The sequence below is a fragment of the Berghia stephanieae genome, chromosome 4, assembly GCF_034508935.2.
Source record: "Berghia stephanieae isolate SIO BIC M18660-M18661 chromosome 4, UCSD_Bste_1.3, whole genome shotgun sequence".
NCBI classification, from domain to species: Eukaryota; Metazoa; Mollusca; class Gastropoda; order Nudibranchia; family Aeolidiidae; genus Berghia; species Berghia stephanieae.
In genome coordinates, this window is record NC_088363.1 from 88073609 (window position 1) to 88098638 (window position 25030).

At 35.7% G+C, this 25030-nt stretch overlaps 1 protein-coding gene and 2 long non-coding RNA genes across 4 annotated transcripts in view; 2 read left to right on the forward strand and 1 right to left on the reverse strand.

Moving 5' to 3' along the window:
- Window positions 1–626: 626 nt before the first annotated feature.
- The window catches only part of LOC144971494 (uncharacterized), a 48681-nt gene continuing 24277 nt past the window's right edge, over window positions 627–25030 (reverse strand). For both annotated transcript variants that reach the window (XM_078912461.1, XM_078912460.1), the window contains exons 5-7: window positions 10667–10849; window positions 3676–3889; window positions 627–2955 (exon numbers count right to left, since the gene is read on the reverse strand). In XM_078912461.1, the coding sequence (XP_078768587.1) occupies window positions 2459–2955; window positions 3676–3889; window positions 10667–10849 (894 nt within the window). In that variant the 3' untranslated portion in view covers window positions 627–2458. The remainder of the gene's footprint in view (window positions 2956–3675; window positions 3890–10666; window positions 10850–25030) is intronic.
- Window positions 13887–24372, forward strand: LOC144971495 (uncharacterized). Its single transcript, XR_013645144.1, has 3 exons — window positions 13887–13970; window positions 15445–15529; window positions 24141–24372. It is a non-coding gene; the product is annotated as an uncharacterized LOC144971495 (long non-coding RNA).
- LOC144972113 (uncharacterized) lies at window positions 16471–18641 on the forward strand. The gene is made up of 2 exons (XR_013645274.1): window positions 16471–16866; window positions 17571–18641. It is a non-coding gene; the product is annotated as an uncharacterized LOC144972113 (long non-coding RNA).

The window sequence follows — 25030 nt, forward strand, 5'->3', positions numbered from 1 at the left end:
ACCCTAGAGACAAATTTCCCCTATGGAATGAATAAAGGGAGTTTTATTATTTATTTACTTATTTTATATAAAGTGATACCTTTGATAAATAAACATCGCATAGGCAGTAAAGTTTCTGAGGTACGGTATGGTCATAATCTCTCTAGGTAAATTACATCCTGTAATATTGTGGTCTTGTGTTATGACAGTTATGCAAGGCACGGTGAAAGGTTAATGGATAAAAGGAAGCCAAAGGTCTCCCGTGACGGGATAACATCAAAGAATAGACAGGAGTGACCTTGTGTAGAGAGGGCTAATGGCGGAGATGTGTGAGACCGGACTGTGAATAATAATAACAATAATAATAATAATAATAATAATAATAATAATAATAATAATAATAATAATAATAATAATAATAATAATAATGATGATGATGATAATAATAATAATGATAATAATTATAATTATAAAAATAAAAATAATAGTTTCAAGTTTTCAAGTTTCTTTAATCTTAGGCTTTCGCCAATAAATCATAAAATGTGATGCCAACATAGATGAAATAATAATGATGATGATGATAATAATAATAATAATAATAATAATAATAATAATAATAATAATAATAATAATGGTGATGATGATGATGATGATGATGATGATGATGATGATGATGATGATGATAATAATAGCAATAATAACAATAACAATGATAATAATAATAATAATAATAATAATAATAATAATAATAATAATAATAATAATAATAATAATAATAATAATAGCACCATTCCGTAATAACAAACCAAGCAGCACAAGGTAACAATCAATAATAATTTTGCTTGTCACAATTGGTAATGAATACAGATTACAGATTATGCCAATCGGAAGCGTCCTTAAATAAAAAATTGAGACATTTTATGAATCAAGCGACCTTGTACGACAATCTATACAAATGTTTAATCAAGGCGAGTTAGATTAAATGATATTTTTAAACACACGAGTAATATAATCAAAACATGCCACTCGTTGTGGTTTCATATGCCAATACTATTGCTTGTCCTCTGATTCCCACTATAGAATAATTATGCCCTTCCGCCACTACACCATAAGATATCGTCACCTAGGCATTCAACGGAGGAATATAGATATTTCATCAAACAAGATGTCTGATGTCAACAGGAATCACCCATGCTGTCCAAGTGAGCAAATTGGGGGTTAATAATCTTGCTCAAGGAAAAAAAAAACCAAAGTGACTGAAGCGGGGCTCGAACCTGGGACCTTCCGGGCCACAGTGCAATGCCTTAACCACTCGGCCACTTCGCTCCACTATAGATAAAAGTAAATTATAAAGAGTCGATTCGTACTAGTTTCACTATCATGTATCACATTCATTATATTTCTGTATCTGACTATTATACTAGTGTAAATGCACATCAAATAATAACTATCTACATGTGGTTTTATGCAATGATTTATATCCATCCTTGAAGTCTCGAGTTTAAGATTTTTTGACAAGTTGATGACTTGATAGATATATTGATATGATATAACTGAAAATGTTCCTTGCCAAAAGGAAAGTGTGGTTTGTTCGTGTACGGCAGGTCATATGAGAGGCAATACAAGAATAATCAAACGTCAACAGGTCATGATGATATACAATTCTGATCGCCGTGTGCGCTGCCAGAGTGAAGATTAATGGGCATTTAACAGGTTTAAGGAATTTTCTTTTTCTTTTTTATCATTCAATCTTAAATCATTATTCTGAACATTTTAAAATTTCGACCATTTTTTTATATTTTTTTTTTTGCTATGAAGCTAAGTAGATTTGCAAATGATCTCTTTTTATATTATTTTATCCCATATCATTTTTCATTCAGCAATGACAACAGTTTTTTAATAATCGAGGAACACTTAACACTTAATCATAACTGATAAAAGTCGTCATGAAGAGGAAATAAAGATAAAGGGAGTAAATCTGAATCATGAATGAACAACACAAAACAATTGTTTTATGTTGTTCATTCATGAGTCAGATTTACTCCCTTTATCTTTATCTCCATTTTATTGACTCATTTAGGCACCTCTATTTATTAGTCATAAAGAGCTGAAGCCCCGTGGAGCTGTTGTTTTTCTTGGGTTTTTTGTAGCATTAAGCTGACAGTAACAGTTTCTTGGCTCCCATTTATTGGATATGGTGCTTTCGCAAAGCACTTTAAGACTGATCAAAGAAATGTGTCTACATAATCACTGCTGGGTGGGTAGAGATCTTCAAAAAGAAAACTCAATCCAACCCGAGATCCAAAAGTGGTGATTTGTGTGTGTGTGTGTGTGTGTGTGTGTGTGTGTGTGTTGGGGGATGGGGGGGGGGGGCAAAAGTTTTATTCAATAAGCTACCGATACTCTGAGGTACTAAAATATAATCTAAGCATCTATGATTGAATTCAGAATTAGAATGTATTAATTCATAAGTAAGACACTATGATCTTGTGTTAATTTTCTCACTTGCAATACGTTTTAAAACCCTATTATTTATCTTTCCGTTGGGTAGAAAAGGCAAAGTTTCACAGATATCAACATAAGACAGTCTCATTTTGTTTTTATATTCGGTGTCCACAATCTGGGAATCAAAAAAATCTATCACGTTATTCTCCGTGAGATGAGAACCCGGTTTGGACACCACGAAAGCACAGAGGATTGCAGTTCCTTTCCCCGTTTGGATTCCTACGATACTGCAAGCTTTAATGAAAGGGGATTTGCTGAGGATGGATTCTGGCCAAGACAGATGATAGTGATAGACGAGAGTGGAATCGATAGACACCACGTCCGCCTTTCTGCCATAGCAGTAGAGTTTGCGGCCTTCTCCCAGCATTCCCCAGTCCCCGGTCTTGTACCATCCGTCCTTTGTAAAGATTCCAGATCTTTCCGAGACATTGTTATCTGAACTACTGTAGTAGCCCTTCATTACTCTGGCACCTGAAATATATTATAATTGAGAAGCAAATTTTAGTTATTATGAATCCTTTTTCGTGTCTGGAAAAGTTCATTAGCCTGAAAAACTCCGTTATTTCATCAGCGATAGCATACTTTGCATGTTGAAAAAAGCATGTAAGTTTTATAAGATCTTTTTGATTAATCAGTTTATCAGCATCCGGTGAACTAAAAAAGAACCCAAAATTGCCAAAATCTAGTAGATATAGATATTTAATAATGCATATCTCACCAATTGTGCAAAGTTATAAAATCGAGAGCATTAAATGGTTAAATACTGCATAAAATTTTCCATTTTTTTTCTCGCACCCAATATATATATCAATATATATATATATATATATATATATATATATATATATATATATATATATATATATATATTTATGTATATATATATATATATATATATATATATATATATATATATATATATATATATATATATATATATATTAGGTGCGAGAAAAAAAAAGGAAAAGTATAGAAGTTCACTCACATTTGTTGCCGATACAATTGTTTCAATGTCTTCCATATCGTAAATCGACAATAATCCACTACGGATATTGTCGACTGACGATATGTAAGACGCTGAAACAATTGTATCGGCAAAAGAATATGAGTGATTATAGATATATATATATTGTCATCTTACTCTTTACTTTACGTTTTATTTTCACAATACATTCTCCGCTTCGATATCACCTTTGAGGTATATCTCTCCTTTCATGCCATGTTTCATGTTATTTCCCTGCAAGTCCACGATTTTGATATCCACGTCGTTTTTCACAATTCCACAGTAACAGTCTTCAAATGTGTTGTGATCTTCAACGCTGTCCACAGCGACAACACTTGCCTCTGTAGAGCCATAAGACATCCGCATACAATTGCATAACATTCCCAAGGCTTTTGTGAAATCCTGTTGTGAAGTAAACATAATATTATGACGATGAAGTAAATATAGTAATAGTATTATGACTATCATCATGTATTGATTTTAGCTTCAACGCGTAATTATCACCTTCAACACCACCGCAACCACCATCTTAATAATCATTCTAATCATTGCAATTTCTATGCCCCCCCCCCCCCCCCCTTTTTTTTTTTTAAGCCTCACCGCATTTTTCTCTCTCTCTCTCTCTCTCTCTCTCTCTCTCTCTCTCTCTCTCTCTCTCTCTCTCTCTCTCTCTCTCTCTTCCTCATTGTTGCAACCACTGCCACTACTAAGACTACACACTGTAACGAAAATATCGCCTGAGCGGTAACTTAGTTCAAGTGATGACCCGAGGTTGACCCGGGTCACGCCTGCCAAATTGCCTGGAATCCCCTTGTGAGTTCAGTTACGGTGATATCGGGTGATACCAGTCGATTTATGTTCACTTTCATCTCTTTGTTATCGCTTCACAATGAGCTTAAACACAAATTTCTTTACTCTGGAATATTTATCAAGATTTCCTTTTTTCCATTCATATGTATTTTATGCCAGTGCTGTATATAATGATCGTGATATTTCAATCCTAAATAGACCGTTTTTCTGTAATTTAAAATGCATTAATTTTTCCAATAAAAAATTAAATTCTTCAAACAGAGTCATAGAATAACTTTTATTCTCCCACAAATAGAATATATTATAATTGAACTATAAGTTGCTAAAATTCCTTCTGTGGGTCAACGAAATTGAATTTATTAGGATTTTTTAAATTTCATTTAGTCATGGAGCACACTCAAGAAATTCATGATAAACATTTGAATGAACTGTGTAGGCTTTGTAGAAAAGTAAAAAAAAACAGAGAAGAAAACGAATCTCAAAACATAATTGTTTCAGGATTTAATACCAGATATTAATCTTTAAAACCAGGTATTTATCTCATCTTCAATGTGGACATTGATAATGATAATGCTAAAAAGCCCTCAAAACTATACGCTACAAGTGTCATGACAGACTATGTAATGTTGAGCTTTTTTATTTAGCGCAATTTTCACTAGAGGTGCTCAAAACCCTTTAAATAGGGTCACTGACCAACAGCAATGCGTAACATGAAGAACTGGACATGATGCCTGCTAGGCGATATTACATTTTTTTTTTCCGACAGAGACAATGCGATTAAAAACAAATATGAGGGAAAGCATTGACAACAGCAACTAGTCCATAGTCATCACATCTGGTCGAAATAAGTTCAAAATAAATCAGTGATTGCAATGTTTGTTCAACCTTCTTGAAAAACGCAAAAAGAATAAAGAACAGCAACAGGTCGACATTGGAATAGCAGCCCCGTTATGTATAAGTATGGAAACAGCACAAAATATGTCACGTATAATCACGAGGCTATGGAGGCAGCAGAGTGACTTTTACAGTTATAGACCAATGTCTTTTGGCCTTCATTAATGAAATGAAAATCTCTCTCCCTCTCTCTCTCTCTCTCTCTCTCTCTCTCTCTCTCTCCTCTCTCTCTCCTCTCTCTCTCTCTCTCTCTCTCTCTTCTTTCTTTTTCTTTCTTTCTTTCTTTCTCTCTCTCTCTCTTTTCTCTCTCTCTCTCTCTCTCTCTCTCTCTCTCTCTCTTTCTTTCTCTCTCTCTCTTTCTTTCTCTCTCTCTTTCTCTCTCTCTCTCTCTCTCTCTCTCTCTCTCTCTCTATCTATCTAACTATCTATCTATCTATATATCTATCTATCTCTCTCTCTCATCTATCAATCCATTCATTCATCCACCATTGCAACATCTGTTTATCGATCCATCCATATATTCATCCATACCCTCATCGTCTTTCTAGTATCTATCAAGTAAAAGGACCCACATCTTGTCAAAACTCTCAAATCTGATACTTCCTACTTTGTCATTTCAATCGATCAATATTTGTTTGAAGGACGACGTTTCTGACCCAAATTTTAAAATGTGTTGTTTTCAGACGGCGACAGTATAATTTAGGTCATAGTAACAGTTTTGTGACGGTTATGATTTTTTTATTGCAGGCAGACGACCTATGAGCACTTAACTTAATCGAGTGCTGTATAGATAGAATGCGTTAAGTTAAATCCAATGCTAAACAGTTTTTCACACCAAAGACATTATGTAACTGACAAGAAAATGCAAATTTCATTGGTTAATATCGCTGTCTAGAATGGTAAAGATAATAATTGACGAGGCCGAATTGTTTCTAGGGATGTCTAAAAACGTCAACAAACAGTTTAGTGACGTCAAGCGCATATTCTATATCTTGACATGTTTTGTCTGAATTTCAGCTCACAAGATTTTGTGAATAGAAGGAAAAAAAATTGACCTCACTCAGCTCTTTTAATTGTTCATATCCGGCCATTTTTATGAGTAGTTCTCACTAAATTCTATCAAACAGACGATAAAGGTTCAAGGTTATACATAGATTTGTGTGTTGGTACGCTTTTTCCGGATGGCGAATGTTATGAGCATTTTACCTAATTGCATAGCATCAATAGACCACACTACAATAGGATTCAATAGTCTGATGTCACGTCCACCCAGCAACCAGCAGCTTGGTTCTACACAAAGGACATCGGTACTTCTTATTCTTCATGCTGGCTATAACTTTTTCACATGTCATGTGATCAGAATGTATAAAAGTCGAAACATGATCAGATTTGTAATGTTATACTCCTCTGGATACACTTTTATGCTCGTCGGAGAAGTATTTCATAAGGGCGTCCGCCATTGTTCCGATAGTTTAGAACGAGTTACTAAGTTACTATGCGTCATTACGGGGGAAGTGACGTCACGACTGTTGAATCCTATTGACAACATCCAACTTTTTCTTGTTTACCAGATGAGAAAAATAGATAAATAAATAAAAAAAGTTCCCTTTATTCATCTCATAGGGGAATTTTGTCTCTAGGTTCTATTCCAAGGGAAGACTGGAATAACCCAGGCTTCAGCCCGCAGTGCAGCGCCGCAAAGTGAGCGAGGGCAAGGTGACTTTCTCAAGGCCTTACAGCGCAGCGGCGGGTGATCGAACTCGTTACCTTTTGGGTACGAAGCAAAGACCGTACCGCTGAGCCACGCCGGAAGTACAAATTCATAGAAAGTGTTAATAGCTCAATTTATCGGATTCCTTTTGTTTGTTATTCTCGATACTTGACATTTGTCTAGTTGGAGTTCCATTTTCTGGTTCTTTTCCTTTTTTGTAAGGAGTCTAAATTTTTTTGGAGAACTTCGTCTTCTTATTTCTCTGTATAGGAAACTGTCGTCTACAAAGAGTCACAGTTTGGTTCCAGGTCTTAAGTGTTGGTCAATATCATTTGTGTAGATGAGAAATTGCAGTGGGTCCCCATGTAGTTACTCTGACTCAATTCAATTTTCAATAATTGTTTGGTCTGCCTAGCAGAAATGATTTGATCCACTTTGCCATAAACTCCATAATTGGTAATCATGGGATATTGGCTTTCTTTTGTTGGTGATTGACATGATGTGAACTCTATTAGCCAGGTGCGTTCCCGGATCCCACTCTCCTAGCGACTTCAAATAACTATTGAGACATTGACTAACCATCTTCGGACTTTATAGCTATTGTGTTGTCTGCAAAACGCAGTGCATTCGATTGAAGTGGGTTGAGAAGATCGTCTATGTAAATCAGAAACAATGTAGGTCCGAGACCAGAGTCCTGGCGCACGCCTGATGTTACTTTACCCATTCTTGATCTCGCTCTCCCAACAAAAATTTCCTTTTTTATTCTCATTCCCTGTTATCAAACTGTAAATATCACTTAAAATACATTTAAAAAAAAAAAAGAAATAGTATCTAAGTATTTTTGTAAATGTCTATTTTTCAGAGACGACGAATCAGAATCGATTGGGGCAGAATAAAAGATTTCTTACACGCTCGCGTTTTTTTTTTTTTGGAATTCGAACATTGTTCCCAACGAGCACGTGCAGGCTTGTGCAGCGATTGGGAACACGTCTGGAATTCCAAAAAGCAAGAGTGTCATAATTGTATATTATATCGGGATGCCAAAAATTGATTTTCATTGTAAAATGTATGACATTTCGTGTAATATTTTTTGTTCATCTTGACGGCATTAGTGCGGCTATGTCGTGTTGTATTTTGACACTCGCCTACGAGCCAGAAGGTCCAGGGTTCGAGTCCGCTCTGAGCGGTGCATTGTTTAGTCTTTAGAAGAGGCCCTTTACTACCATTTTCTCATCGTAAAATGAGCACCTTGTCGTTAGTTGTGCTGTCTCTGTCGGAAAAAAAATTGTAATATCACCTAATAGGCGTCATGTCTCGTCCTACACGTTAAGTGTTGCTTTAGGCTAGGGACCCCTTGTAAAGCGCTTTCAGCACGTTTAGTGGACACTGGTCTATTAATGCTGTACGTTTAGGTAATTTAATCACAACATCCCACAAATCGGATATAACGTACCAACACACAGAACTAAGTGTAACCTTGAACGTATATAGATAGAACGAAATTGGCGTCACTCAGCAGTTGTTATTGTTTATAGCCAGCCATGTTTATGAGTAGTTATCACTAAATTGGATGAACCAGACTAAAAACGGTCAAGGATACACAGTTCTGTGTGTTATATCCGGTTGGCGCAATGTTGTGAGTAAATGACTTATGCGCATAGCATAATATATAAACATATTCCTCACAGTAACAAAGATTTAAACTCATATTCCTAATCACATTTGGTTAAAAACATTCTCGGGGCCAGGTTAACCCAGAGATAAAATAAATTTGATACGATAATATGTACTCTTAAATGATCAATTTTGTTGTTATTGTCAGCGGTGAGAATTATGACCTTGTTTCCACGAAGCGCATAAAATATATTATGCAATAGGCATAGATATCAGCTAATTGATATTGCAATAGGCATAGCTGATAATTGCTTATGCAATAGATATAGCAGATCATTGATGATTGTCTTTTTATTATGTTTTGTTGTTTTCCCATGAGTAAATACAAACGGTATTATTCCTTCTTAGTTAGTATATTACAATAAGGATCTGATAAACAATAGATAATCACGATCTTTTATTACGGTTTTCACTTCATGGGCAGAAACTCGATCTTTTTCACATATCACGTGATCAGAATGTATAAAAACCTGTATTGATATGAGTTTGAACGAGTGAAACAAAAACAATCGTAAAAAACATGACCTTTTAAAATCCCATATTACAATCTTTTTAAGGCTAGAAATTGTAAGTGAAAATGAAGACAAGACATTTTGATGGTGTCACCATTGCTGACACAATCTATTGACGCCTCGCAGACAACCTTCCGAATTTTACCCAATCCAACCTTTACCACAATGATCAAATAAATAGGCCCTTAAGTCATGTCAAATAACATAAGTGTCAAATGTCAAGAATACATTTTTATAAACTTTTACATTACCAAAAGCGATAAGTGAATGCAATGTATCAACAAAAACAATCCCATGACAGTGAGTTGAATCTTCGATTGTCTAATGGAGAGATAATGGGGAAGACTATTTTGAGCTCGTGAACCGGTGACATCAAAGCGCAACATTTTGTTTATGAAATAGCTTACCAATCAAAGATATATTATCTTCAGACTTCAGGAAATGTGATAGTCGTTGATGTGTGGCTTCCAATAGTGCTTTAGTAATTTTATTCTATAATATTTCTTTACTTTTTATGATTTTTTTTTCTCTTCTTAAATCACTACCGTAAACTGATCTTGCAAACGTGACAACAGTTGATATTCAACAAACAGGAAGTTTTGTTCCTGTATTTTTGTGTTTGGTTTTTTTTTTTTTTTTTTTTTTGTTTTGTTTTGTTTTTTTAATGGATAATAAAATTCTCTAAACTTCAAAAGGGCCACATGGTCAAACCTTACACAAATACGCGCAAATATGCACACACAAACATAAAAACACACACACACACACGCACACACACACACACACACACACACACACACGTCACAATATGACTTTTAAAGCTTCCTTTTTACAATTTATTGTCATCTCAAAATCTCTATTCAAGAAGGTATTGTTATTTAACAAAATTGAGAGAGAGAAAAGTTAGATTGTAAAGTGGAATGTCTAAGTTAATTTGCACAGCGGTCTTACCCGAGCTGTTTTTCTTGTCGTCGAAAAATATTTAACTTTCTAAAAGTAGAATTTCGTCTTACCATCCAATGGTAAAATTTTGAAAATGTCAGCGTACGAATATTGTTTTGTTTGTATTATTTCGAATGTCATGTCATCATCATCATAGCTTGTCGCTCCAACAGCGAACCCACTCCACGGCATCTGGGGAGCAGACTATTACTTCATGGTCAGTGCAGTTCGGCCCGTCCTCTGGACATCCACATGTACACAAGATAGTCGCAGCCAGCCATGCCCACTATAATACAGTGTTGAAGGAATAGGATTCAATAGTCTGATGTCACGTCGCCTAGCAACGAGCAGCTTGGTTCTAAACAAAGAAAATCGGTACTTTTTATTCTTAATGCTGGCTAGAACTTTTTCACATGTCATGTGATCAGAATGTATAAAATTAAAAACATGATTAGACTTATAATGTTTTTCTCCTCTGGATACACTTTTATGCTCGTCGGTGAAGTATTTCACAAGGGCGTCCGCCATTGTTCCGATAGTTTAGAGCCAGTTAACAAGTTACTCTGCGTCATTACGGAGGATGTAACGTCACGACTGTTGAAGCGTATTGGTCATAATAATATTATATTTACCTACCTTTTTGATAGGCTGACCCCCTGCAGCGATGAAGGGTAGTTTGTAATCTGGTGGGTTGTATTGGAAATGATCCATTATCTGATACAGGTCACACGGTGAGAACACCGCTCCCATGCACTGCGTTGATGTCAGAATATTCCATAGAATGGATGGAGATTGGGTTTGCTGGTCATTGAAATAGTCCTGGATGGCGAAGAAAAAAAAAACCATTAAATAAATAAACATGAACAGTTACTTACTACTTACTTACTTATGCCGCCCCTTGGGGCGCCCATCATGAGCCTCAAGTCTTCGCCATTCTGTCCTGTCCTCCATAAGCGTACGCAGCTCCCGGGTGTTGTCCATTCCTGTGTCGTCTAGCAGACAGTCAATGTAGGTTTTATTCTGCCTGCCTCTTCTTCTGGTACGCTCAGGTGGTTCCCATAGCACAGTTATGAACAGTTATAAAGCGCAATTTACGGGTTAACCACGTTCAATTTGCTTCAGCAGGCCGTAAGGAACATATTCACATTTCATACGGCACTAGTCGCCTGTTGGGTGTCTTTTTTGTCCTAACAATATCGGCAATGGCCAGTAGCCAGGTACTCCTTCACACCTGAGACGAGTAGGGTCATGTGTGCAGAGTGTCTTGCTCAAGGACACAACGTCGGAAATAGAATTTTCCAAGATAACTCACCTATCCAGCAACGGATCACCTTTAGAATTGTATGACTTTTGTGACAAGACGAGACACCTTCCTGCTAATTAGTTAATTGCCGCACTCTGGAAAAACTCGTATTTAATGAATGGAGAAAGTTATGAAGGATGGTGACCACCCCCTTCACAAATATATTAAGTTCTCCATGAGGAGCCGTCGCCTCAAATCTATAAAAACAAAGACAAAACGTCACCTTAATTCATTTTTGCCACATGGTGTTCGAATTCTTAACGCGCAACTGTGATTTAAATATACACACACACACGTTCAGACTAGAGGCCAGAGGTAAGGTCTATCTCAATTTATCAAATTAATATATAAAGTATCGCTATTGGTTCTTGGTTGTATATTTTTTACATTTTTGTGCGTTTGCATATCTATCTATATATACATTTATTGTCGCCATAGATTCTCAACTTTGTGTTTATACACTGTTATGCATGTCACGTCTGTAAACGAATTTCCATTTTTTTGGATGAATAAAGTATATAATATTATTATTATTGTTATTATTATTATTATTATTATTATTATTATTATTATTATTATTATTATTATTATTATTATTATTATTATTATTATTATTATTATTATATTATTATTATTATTATTATTATTATTATTATTATAAAAAATTGGCCAGAAATCTCGTCCTTCAAATATCGCTCGATCGATTTAAATGACTCTCATCTTGGTAAAAACTCTCAAATCTGGCACTTCTTTTGCCAAAATGAGTGTCATTTAAATCGGTCAATATTTGAAGGACGAGTTTTCTGGTCAAATTCTAGATACGAGTTTTTCCTTAACTGGTTAAATTATTCTTTTAACAGCTAGAGACCGATGGCGTTTATGGCCAGTCGAATCAAATGGATTCTAAGTTGCGATTATGAAGATGCTGAAGAGGGGTTTGAGCGTTAAAATGTCCAGAGATGTGATTTTTTCGTATTTATCACTGTAAGAAATTATATTCATTTTCAAAACAAAAACAACAAAAAATTAATTTAAAAAGGCCAAAAGTAAACCTATTTTTCTTTAACTCTAAATAACAATTTTAGCATCTAGATAAATAATCATTTTCCTTAATAAAGAACAAAAACTAAACCCGAGTCTCCGATTTTTTTGATTTTTTTAACTATAAATTCAAATTTTAGCAACCCGATATAGTATCGTTTCCAGGCGATTGGTCATACTTTTGTCGTCAGACAGCGTGAGGTCAACAACCAAGTTAAGACTTAGGAAAAATGTTCCCATTATTAATTATAATATTATGCTTTTGTTTTGTTTTGTTTTGTTTTTTTTCTGGGTTTTTTTTTTGTGTTTTTTATGTTATGTCTCGCCATATCATAATGAACAAAGTCGTGTGTTTTATATCATATCTTAAATTGATTGACTAGACGTGATCTGGGTCATTGCTCATTAGTTTCCAGATGGAAAACCTCGCTTATTATTTCAATCTCACCAGAAATTTTTAGTGGTATTACTTTAGGCTAATAATAGGCATACAATTAAGTTATATTGTAATGACTGGTACTATAATAATAATAGCTTATCCTTAGGTATTTAGTTCTTATCTAATTTGTTATAAGCTTGGTTAAATTGAGCTTCTGTGAGTTCAAGGCGACATGTATTAATATTCTAACTGTAGGTTCAAAGCAAATACGACCACAATTCAAAAGGAAAATACAGATTGATGAAATTGATTTGTTTTACCCGACTCGCACCAATATTTGCTGGGCTGGTAGCCGAACGCAATTATGGACCTGGTTTAACATTATTGTAATGGACAATATTTTGCGTTGGTTTGAGAGTCTTTTGGGTTATCAGACCTGCAAAAATGAACACATCGATTGTACCCGCCCTTCCTTTTTGGGTATAACCTGATACTATAGTGTAATGGCAGATATAATATGACTAGACGTCCCTATTGGATTCAATAGTCTGATGTCACGTCGCCCAGCAACGGCGGCCATCGTGGTTCTAAACAAAGAAAATCGGTACTTTTTATTCTTCATGCTGGCTAGAACTTTTCTTATGTCTTGTGATCAGAATGTGTAAAAGTCAAAACATGATCAGATTTATAATGGGTGTTTTTTTCCTCTGGGTACGCTTTTAAGCTCGTCAGAGAAATATTTCATAAGGGCGTCCGCCATTGTTCCGATAATTTAGAGCCAGTTACAAAGAGTTCTTTAGAAAGGAGATTCACTCTGGATTCCCAGCCCCCGCCAGTGGGGACCATTGATTAGATAAGGATTTCAAACAAAAATACTATTTTTCTGCCTTGGTACATTGCCGTTGAACGCGCAATAATTGATTCTGTTCTTTTAATTTCGGTACTTTATATTAATTTGGCTAATTGGCGACCAAACGTTTTAAAATAATATTTGCTAGGTCTTGAACTATCTGAATATACTCCCAAAAAAAAGTGAACTATCAAAATTTGTATTTGAAAGTGTAAACTACTTTTTATGACGGCCTCAACATCCGGGTCACCCGTTGCCCAAACAATGTTTCTGTCGTCTGTTATTTCAATCGAGGGAATCGGTGGAGAATTCGATATCGTACGATTTTTTTGTTCCAGCTCTAAAAATCTCATGAAAATTGATTGAGGTAAGGGACAATTTTTTTGGTTTTATTAATAATGTAATAATATTTCTTAATTCACATCTATGACGTGAAAATTTCCGTTTGTTTAATATTTGAACAGTGTGTGTACGAGGTTTCAATTGAAATGGCCGACCCTAGAATTAAAAAAAAATAATTTATGTGCCCTCTAACGTAATTTTTTAAATTCCAGCTCCAACAATATAATGAAATTAATTGAAGTAAGGGACGATTTTTTTTTGTTTTATTTCATAATATTTCTTAATTCACACCTATGAAGTGAAAATTTTCCGTTTGTTTGGTTTCAATTGAAATGGCCGACCCTCGAATTTTTTATGTGTCCTCGTTACGAGGCTCGTAATTTTTTACGAAGTGACTATTCTCACCCCCCTAGTCTAGGATGCTAGTCTTCATAATAGTAGTCCACAATTGTTGTATGTTTTATCCAAAGGTTGTAATGCAGTAATTTGTTAAGTTTCTTGTCACAAGTTGCACAATTAAAAAAAAATCAATCAAATCCAAATCGCAAAAAGCCGGCGACGTTTTTTTCGCTAATCCAATCGGCCGGGGGGGGGGGGGGGTGAGAATAGAGGCAGCCAATTTTTTAATTCCAGCTCTAAAAAATGTAATGAAGTTAAAGGAAGCAAGGGATGATTTTTTTTGTTCTATTTAATAATGTAATAATATTTCTTAATTCACATCTATGAAGTGTGTCCTACTGTATGGATGTGAAACTTGGAACGCATCACAGGCATGTGTAAGTATAAGGAGGGTACAGATTTTCGTAAACAGGTGCATGCGTAAGCTACTCAGAATAAAATGGATGGATAGAATAAAAAATGAAGAAGTATGGAAAAGAACACAGCAGAAACCAGTGGGAGAGGAAATAGGAAGAAGACGATGGAGGTGGATTGGACACACGCTTAGAAAGAACGACTCCACTATAACAAAGAAAGTATTGGACTGGAACCCTTAGGGCAGAAGATCAAGGGGAAGGCCACGAGGAACATGGAGAAGAATTAAAGAAGCTGATATACAGAGAAGTGGTAAGACCTGGAATGAGATTAAAAAGATAGCTCAGGATAGGGAAGGATGGAAACTGTTTGTCTGTGGCCTATACCCTGACCCAGGGTGAAAAAGGCAATGATGATGATGATGATGATGATGATGATGAAGTGAAAATTTTTCGTTTGTTTAACAATTGAACAGTGTGTGTACGAGGTTTCAATTGAATTGACCGACCCTACAATTTTTATGTACCCTTGTAACTTTTTTTATTCCAGCTCTAGAAATAAGGTTTCAGTTTCAGTGAAGTTTAAAAATAATCTTATTTTTGTTCTTTTATATTTAGCAAGTATTGCATTCAGAAAAATCAGTTTTCTCTCTAAAAATTGTAAATAATATAAAGGATTTTTTTTTTAGCAGCATTTACTTTCGTTTTATGTTTTGTACACCTCATCTTTAATTGTTTTTCATACAGTTTGTTTAGTGTGTGAATGGACTAAGTAGATTCTTGTTGTGGAATTTGCTGCAATCCTGTGCATTAACTCAATAAGGCATTGAAGGTAGGATATTTTAATTTATAACACCCCTCATCCCTCCTCCTATTCTTAAAACGAAGTGGCTAGCCGTACTTAAGGACAGGTGGACTTGGAGGCTAGACGTCATTAAGTACGGGGGGATACAGGAGTCTAGCCGTACTTATTCTGGGGCCTTGTGACCCCCGGTCGTGTCAAAGGTACCATCCGGTAAGTCGACCGCGAAGCCATGATTGTTTTCTCTCAATTTACGAGCATCATCAATTTCATGATGGCCATCGCAATTGGTGACAATTTGTCATCTTATCAACAATTGCAAAAATGCAGTTAAGCAAGTGCAGACTGAGACTGACACCATTTTTATTGGTCAGATTCTGTAAAGGTAAGTACTTGTCTTTTCTTTTTTTTTCTTACTTCAGTCAAGGTTAGGTGGCCGACAGTGGTGGCAGTGGCGATATGATTATGATGAGATATAATATGAATGAATGAGAATGTAATTGTATTGTAATATCAACACGCCTTATCGACTGGCGCGTGTGTCATGTGTTCTGCATTCCAATGTGATCTTTATGGATTAATCCTTTGATTTTATTTCTACTTGTACTTGTGACTCGTGTGGTGTAAGTGAGTGTAACGGTAACAGTAACAACTGGACTGGGCAGTTTAGTGAGCAGCCGCAGTAGTAGTGGAACTCAAATTGTGATCCACCTCGCCCAGAAGTATAAATTAAATAGAATAATAAGAGAATTGTTACTGAAAATTGCCGATCACGTTGGGGGGGGGGGAGGGGGAGTAACGCTGCCATAACTTTAATAGGAAGAGGAATATCGCAGATTTTTGGTATCATTTTTTTCGTCTTTCAATTTCCTGTTTAGATGAAGAAACCAAATAAACAATCCAAAATTGTGGGAGTTGGTAAACGTCCATTTTTTGGCACTCCAGCCCTAAGCCAATTAGTGGCCTAGTGGCTGTGACCTGATTTTTTAAACTTTGGAGTGAAATGTCTCATGATGATGATAATGACAATGACATAGTCTATAGATATACAATATTGTCAAATAATGAAAAACAATATTATTATCATTATTACTATTACTTTTTTTTTTCAATTTATTTTTTGTTATTTTTTTTATTATTATTAACTTAAGCAATGGCATTGTTATGTGCCATTTTCACTGCAGTGAATTTAATTTTTTTTTTTTTTTTTCATCGACAGCTAACATGAAAGAATTCAGTTGACCATACTGGTGTCCTGACAATCAACAAAGATAGCTGGCTCAAGATGTGTTGTGGCAATCTTATCAATCAGCAAACCATCATCTGTGCCAGCAGAGCAGAGTATCTGCATGCACTTTTTGAAACTGGTTAGTAATGTTTTCAAATCTTCATAGCACCTATACATTTTTATTGATGATCAATAAAGTACACTCGGGCATGGAAATTTCGAACAAGTCGGGACCACGCCTATTTGTTCGAGATTTCTGTGTTTTCGAGTATTCCAAATTTGAGTATTTTACAGAGGATTTGAGGGAGGTAAATGTGGGTGGTCTTGGTAAAATTGAAATTATAATTATGATAACTCTCCGTTATTATGAGCCCTGTCGAGAGTCGATAGTGAGACTATTCAATTTCCTTTTCTCGGCCAGTCCAACACAATCAATTCGCAAAAAAAAAATTCAATGGACCGCAAGGGAATGTCCAGTTTGTTCGAGATTTCCGTTTTGCCAATACAAACGAAATAGAGGGATTAAAACTGGGCATTGTACCAAGTTTGAGATTTGCATGCTGGGGTGTAAATGCTCGTTTTTCTAAATGAAAATGACAAAGGATTATTTGAATTGAATTACAACAGCATTTATTAACTTAATAGAGTTTGTTGCCAAGAGTTTTGTCCTGTGGATGTAAAACCAATGAAATTTCAACTGTGTTGGTGAGAGCGATGACCATTTAAAATAAAAAAGATTGATATGTCTTTGACAAATTCATTTTATGACAATGATTTTAATTATATACCCATTTCCAAATATTGCTAATGAAATGTCTCTTATATTTCCATTTTTCAAACTAGAACAAGAACAACCCTCTTTGTGGAACTACAGAAAAAGCAGTCGCAAACAAGTGGTGTTGACTGTTCCTGTATTGAGGCGAAAGAAAATATTTCTCCTAGGAGTTTGCGAAAGCAAATTGCTTTTTATTCGGAGCTAAATCGATTTTCTCCATTCAGCTGTTCAAGTTGATTACATACTTATCTCACAAGCAGTATTTTTTAAAATTGAAAAATGAGGGTAGTGCGTCATATCATATTTTGCAAAATCATATTTCGAGAATTTTTAATATATCAAGAAATCATCTGATAAATAATCTGGTAAATAATTAGTTTTTGTGATTACAATGATGAATTCGTAAGGTATAAATCATATTTGACCATAAAATTTTGAGTACGAGAATATTTCAATTTTTCAGCATTTATTTTCTTAGGGAATGGGTTAGCGAATCGTTTATACATTTTTTAGACAGATCAATCTACTCAACTTTTGTGATTTCTTGTCCTATGATGGTCATTATTTTGAAAATTTTATGGATCAGCTTATGTAAAATTAGTGCTTCCTCAAATTTCCGTTTTATGTCATTTTCTGATTTTCTAACAATCGTACATGTCATTTTCCTTTAGATTATTTTTTCAGAATCTTTTTTACATGTTTTGCATCATGATGGTAGCATTTTGGGTAAATTAAAATAAGATTTTAAAAAGTATTTTTTTCCTGTCCTGCACCACAATTTCAGTCGAAATAAAAAGATATTCTAAAGAATTTCTTTTCAAGACTAGTGGTAAACTCTTCCATCATTATCTAGTTATTTATGTAGTAAACATTGTGTGTAAATTTTAAAGAAATTTATAGATACGCTGGTTTTTAGTTCATCTATGTTAGAAATTTTAGGGTTTTGCATCTAATTTTAGCCTATAGGGTGCCCCTTTAAAATGTAAAAAAAATTAAAGAGTTGTTTTTGGGTTTTTTTGGTGTTTAACATCACATTATTAGTTTATAAGATTAACTAAAATCATAATTGACCACCAAATTAGTTTTTTTTTTAATGATAAAAGGATGTCATTCAATATTTTTTTCTAAGTGGTATGGGTTAGCCAATCAATTATATTTCTTTTCAGAATTTGATCAATTTACAAAATTCTACTATTTTCTTGTTCTATATTGATTATACTTTGGAATTTTGATGGATTTTGTCTGCAAAATTAGCTTGTTTATCAAATTAAAGAAAGATTGTGTTTTTTCTCAAAATTCCATTTTGCATCATTTTCTGATTTTCTCACATTCATATCTGGATTGTTTTCCATCAGATTGTCTTCAAATTTGTCAGAATCTTTCGTATGATGGGTTTTGCATCATGGTGGATTTGGTTTTGGGCTTATCTAAAATTTAGTAGTTTATGAATTTTTAAATTGGATTTTTTCCTGTCGTTCCACAAGTGCCAAATTTTCAATCGTAATCGAAAAACAATTCTTTAAATAAATTTTTCAAGACTTGCTATACCTATCCATCATGATATCCGTTGATTTTTGGTGCATCACTAGGAAATTTATTTTTTTTTTTGGGGGGGGGGGTTGGTCTAATTTTAGCCTATATTGTCTGTGTCATTGAAGACATTTAAATATATTGAGTTTTTTATGTAGAGCAATATCCACTAAATGTGCTCAAATCGCTTTAAAAGGGGTCCCTGGTCAACAGCAACATTTAACATATAGGACAGGACATGACGCCTGTTAGGCGATATTACAATTCTTCGGACAGAGACAACCCTGTTAACGGCCAGGTACTCATTTTACACCTGAGTACGATGAGAGAATATGAGTAAAGAGCCTTTTAAAAGGACTTGCTTGTCTAATTTTAACCTATATTGTCTGTGTCATTGAAGACATTTAAATATATTGAGTTTTTTATATATGGATTTTTGACTACAGGTCCCCCTTTAAGGTGAAATATTTCCTAGCTCAGATGAGGGTTTGTTTTAAGCGGACTGTAGTGTGTTCCATTGTGGGATTCTTTTTTTTTTTCATAATAAATTGTATTCACTGCCAGTGGTGACATAATTTTACTGCTTAGTTCTGATCTCCAGTGCTACTACACACTGTACCAGTGCTTTTACAGACTGAGTCCCTATCATCAGGGCTATTACGCACTGAGTCCCTACCACCAGTGCTATTAGCCATTGAGTCCCTACCACCAGTGCTATTAATATTAGCCACTGAGTCCCTACCACCAGTGCTATTAGCCAGTGAGTCCCTACCACCAGTGCTATTTGCCATTGAGTCCCTACCACCAGTGCTATTTGCTATTGAGTCCCTACCACCAGTACTATTTGCCATTGAGTCTCTACCACCAGTAATATTAGCCATTGAGTCTCTACCACCAGTGCTATTTGCCATTGAGTCTCTACCACCAGTGCTATTTGCCATTGAGTCCCTACCACCAGCACTATTAGTCACTGAGCCCCTACCACCAGTGCTATTAGCCATTGAGTCCCTACCACCAGTGCTATTAGCCAATGAGTCTCTACCACCAGTGCTATTATCCATTGAGTCCCTACCACCAGTGCTATTAGCCATTGAGTCCTTACCACCAGCGCAATTAGCCACTGAGTCCCTACCACCAGCACTATTAGTCACTGAGCCCCTACCACCAGTGTTAATTTGCCTTTGATTTCCTACCACCAGCGCAATTAGCCATTGAGTCCCTACCACCAGAGCTATTAGCCATTGAGTCCCTACCACCAGCGCAATTAGCCATTGAGTCCCTACCACCAGTGCTATTTGCCATTGAGTCCCTACCACCAGTGCTATTTGCCATTGAGTCCCTACCACCAGTGCTATTTGCCATTGAGTCCCTACCACCAGTGCTATTAGCCGATGAGTCCCTACCACCAGTGCTATTATCCATTGAGTCCCTACCACCAGTGCTATTTGCCATTGAGTCCCTACCACCAGCGCTTTTAGCCATTGAGTCCCTACCACCAGTGCTATTAGTCATTGAGCCCCTAACACCAGTGTTAATTAGCCTTTGAGTCCCTACCACCAGTGCTATTTGCCATTGAGTCTCTACCACCAGTGCTATTATCCATTGAGTCCCTACCACCAGTGCTATTATCCATTGAGTCCCTACCACCAGCGCTATTATCCATTGAGTCCCTACCACCAGTGCTTTTTGTCATTGCGTCCCTACTACTAGTGCAATTAGCCAATGAGTCTCTACCACCATTGCTATTATCCATTGAGTCCCTACCACCAGTGCTATTTGCCATTGAGTCCCTACCACCAGTGCTATTATCCATTGAGTCCCTACCACCAGTGCTTTTTTGCCATTGCGTCCCTACTACTAGTGCAATTAGCCAATGAGTCTCTACCACCAGTGCTATTAGCCATTGAGTCCCTACCACCAGCACTATTAGTCACTGAGCCCCTGCCACCAGTGTTAATTAGCTTTTGATTCCCTACCACCAGCGCAATTAGCCATTGAGTCCCTACCACCAGTGCTATTTGCCATTGAGTCCCTACTATTAGTGCAATTAGCCAATGAGTCTCTACCACCAGTGCTATTAGCCATTGAGTCCCTACCACCAGCACTATTAGTCACTGAGCCCCTGCCACCAGTGTTAATTAGCTTTTGATTCCCTACCACCAGCGCAATTAGCCATTGAGTCCCTACCACCAGTGCTATTTGCCATTGAGTCCCTACCACCAGTGCTATTAGCCAATGGGTCCTTACCACCAGCACTATTAGTCACTGAGCCCCTGCCACCAGTGTTAATTAGCCTTTGATTCCCTACCACCAAGCAATTAGCCATTGAGTCCCTACCACCAGTGCTATTTGCCATTGAGTCCCTACCACCAGCGCTATTAGCCATTGTGTTCCTACCACCAGTGCTATTAGTCACTGAGCCCCTACCACCAGTGTTAATTAGCCTTTGATTCCCTACCACCAGCGCAATTAGCCATTGAGTCCCTACCACCAGTGCTATTTGCCATTGAGTCCCTACCACCAGTGCTATTAGCCAATGAGCCCCTACCACCAGTGCTATTAGCCAATGAGTCCCTACCACCAGTGCTATTATCCATTGAGTCCCTACCACCAGTGCTATTATCCATTGAGTCCCTACCACCAGTGCTATTAGCCATTGAGTCCCTACCACCAGTGCTATTAGCCATTGAGTCCCTACCACCAGTGCTATTAGCCATTGAGTCCCTACCACCAGTGATGTTAGCCATTGAGTCCCTACCACCAGTGCTATTATCCATTGAGATAGAGCTAAATTGACGTCACTCAGTTCTTTGTTATCGTTTTTAGCCATTTTTTTCATGATAAGTTCTCATTAATTGTATCAAGACAAAACTATAAAAGTTTGAGGTTACACATCGATTAGTAGAGTGTTATCACGGAGATCAGCTGTCGCTGATATGACCTTAATGTGTTGCAACCGCCGTAAAACCCTTAAAAACAAAAACAAAAACGGAGATCAGTTGTCCCAAATAATTCCAGGTGATGGGGGAAAAACATCCGGTTAAAAAGGGTTTTGACGAAATTAAATATTTCGTGAAGACATGCGAAGGCAAAATATGCCACCGCACATAATCTACCAATCCTAATGTACGACTAACATAGCAATCTATACGACATTAAAGTACGGCTAGCCTGCCATTCTTGCTAGTCATTAAAAGTACGGCTAGCCTTTTCCTTCTTAAAATTTATTGGTCTTTCATACCCATCTTCTGTTTCTGGTGGGGGGGGGGGTCAGATTGCATCTTTTTATTATTTTGCCTTTTTTGCTTTAACTCTATGTATCTGTCATTCTTGTTTACTCTTTTAAAATATCAAATTCTACCCATACAATCTGTATTTTTATTCTGAGACACAAGGTGACAGCACAAAATACCAGCATGAAGTGTAACCTTAAAGATCAGACATCGTTGTTTTATTTCTAGTCAGTGAGATGGCAGTTTGAGCTTTGTCATTGATAGATGTAGTAGATAGACTTCTTTTGTTAACATCAGTCAGTGAAGGCCTTTCAGGATTGCCCTTACATGATAAAACCTCTGATTATGAACTATCAATTGTGCTTTTCAAGCAACATCTCAGTATTTTTTCCTTCTTTTGAATGACCATCTTAATTGTTTTCCATACAGATTAGTCTGAGAGTTAAGTCTGTAGATTCTACCTGCTGGTATTTGTTTTAACTTTGATTGGATATTGAAAGTAGGATACTTTAATTTATACACCCATCCCCTCTTTCTTAAAATCTATTGGTATATCATACTCATATTGGGGGTTCTGATAGCTCAGCAAAGGTACCGGGATGGACCCAGGGTGCAGTCGAAATTATTTGCAGACGTCCATATCCACTCGTTGGGTCTGATGTGGTGGAAAGCAGTTTGTGATAATCTAGCGTTCTATCCAGAGGGTAGCAAGAAATTGCCATTGTCTGTTTCACGCTATAGATATGGGGATAAACTCGGACTCCATGGGCTCAGTGGCTCTAAAGGATATAGTCATCTTCAATTTCCGAGGGAAAAAATATATTGCATTGTTAATGTTAGATTTTTGGCTATATCTGCAAGTGTCTAACTGTCGTCGTAGTTTTCTGCATGGAAAATCTCAAATTTCTGCACATATTTTCATTCACAAACACAAGCTTCTAACATAAAATATTAGGAAAAAGGGTGACCCACCATTGTAAAATTTCAAAATCAGGTAAACGGGCAGTTTGATCATTGCTTTTGTAGCAGATTACACAAACTTAATACTCTGCTGAAGGCAGGAATTGTGCTACACGATCCATCTTGTTCTTTTGAACTATCAAATGTGTTGCTGAGCTGTCATAATTTGTTTGAATTGAAAACTACAATGACAATTCCAATCATTATGATTTTAGCAAAAGCTAGGTTTTTCTTTCTTTTCTTTCTTTTTTTCTCTTTTGAAAAAAAGAAAAGTCAAGCACATTCATGAAGATTTTTTTCTCAAATGATCAGCCCCACAAACTTACACAATCCATGTTAAAAGCATTATCCATCGGTTTACCACTGTACCAATGACAGGGTATTATGGTTATTTATGAAGCATTTTACTCGTATATTAAATCCTCTAGAGATGCACAGTATAATAATAATAATAATAATAATAATAATAATAATAATAATATATAATAATACTTTGTTCTATCTTTTTGGAAATTCTTTGTACAGACGTAAGGTACATGATAAAAATCCAATTAATATTTGCAACAATATCACAAAGCATTAAAAGTAAAAGTAAATTTTTATGGTCTTCAGAATTAAAAAAAAAATGAAATAATGGTAAATATCATATAGCCTTTAGATTAAGCCTACATATTTGTAAGGAAAGGTATAGCAATAAATTTATCGTTGTAAAATTGCAAAGTTTTACAAACAAATGACTTTGTAAAATTCTTATTTAGTTATTACAGAATTATTAACAGAATTTAAAGCATTACATTTGCTTTTTTGTTTCAGTAAAGTAATTCAAAGATGTATTTAGAGATAAAAATCAACAAAACAAAGCTAATTTTACCATCTTTATATTATTTATTTTAAAATCTCTTTTTCTCCCCACAGACCAGTTAAGGCTTGGTGTCCAAGACAGCCAGTCAGGTGTGGTCATTAGTGGCAAAATACTCATTCAATCCAGATATGCCTCACCAGATGATGCATGAGTTTTTTTGGTTCATTTGTTTTTCAACGAGTACAAAAGAAGTATCCTGAAACCATTCTAAAAATTCAAGAGCTTTCTGCTTTCGACATTAATAAAATGTAATATAATTGTTATTCGCTGAAGAAGAGGTTTGAGCCCAAGACTTTCTGTGTTTGGTATTTTGTTCTTTTTGTAAGTTATTATATTCATTTTTGTACAAGAAAAATAAGTATTATTATTGGCTGAAGAAGGGATTTGAGCCCGAAACATTTCGTATTCAGTATTTTATTCTTCTTTGAGGTTGCTATATTCATTTTTGTACATTAGAAGTAAAAAAAAGTATTATTATTGTTAATTGCCGAAGAAGGGATTTGAGCCCGAAACGTTCCATATTTAGTATTTAATTTTATTCTTCTTTGATGTTGCTATATTCATTTTTGTACATTAGAAGTAAAAAAATAAGTATTTTTGTTGTTATTTGCTGAAGAAGGGATTTGAGCCCGAAACATTCTGTGTTTAGTATTTTATTTTTTGACAGTGCAGTTGGTAGAGCACTCACTTCACATGCAAAGGGACTGAGATCCAACCCGGGTGCAATCGAGATATTTTTCTGATCTATGGATTAACGTCCTATCTAAAAGGTAGCAAGCAATTGCTATTGTCCATTCATGCTATAGAAGCCGGGATAAACTCCATGAGCCATGGATATCCATTTTTGTACATTGAGTAAAAAAATATCATTTGCAATTGGCTGAAGAAGGGGTTTGAGCCCGAAACATTCGTGTTTAGTATTTTGTTCTTTTTAAAAGCCGTT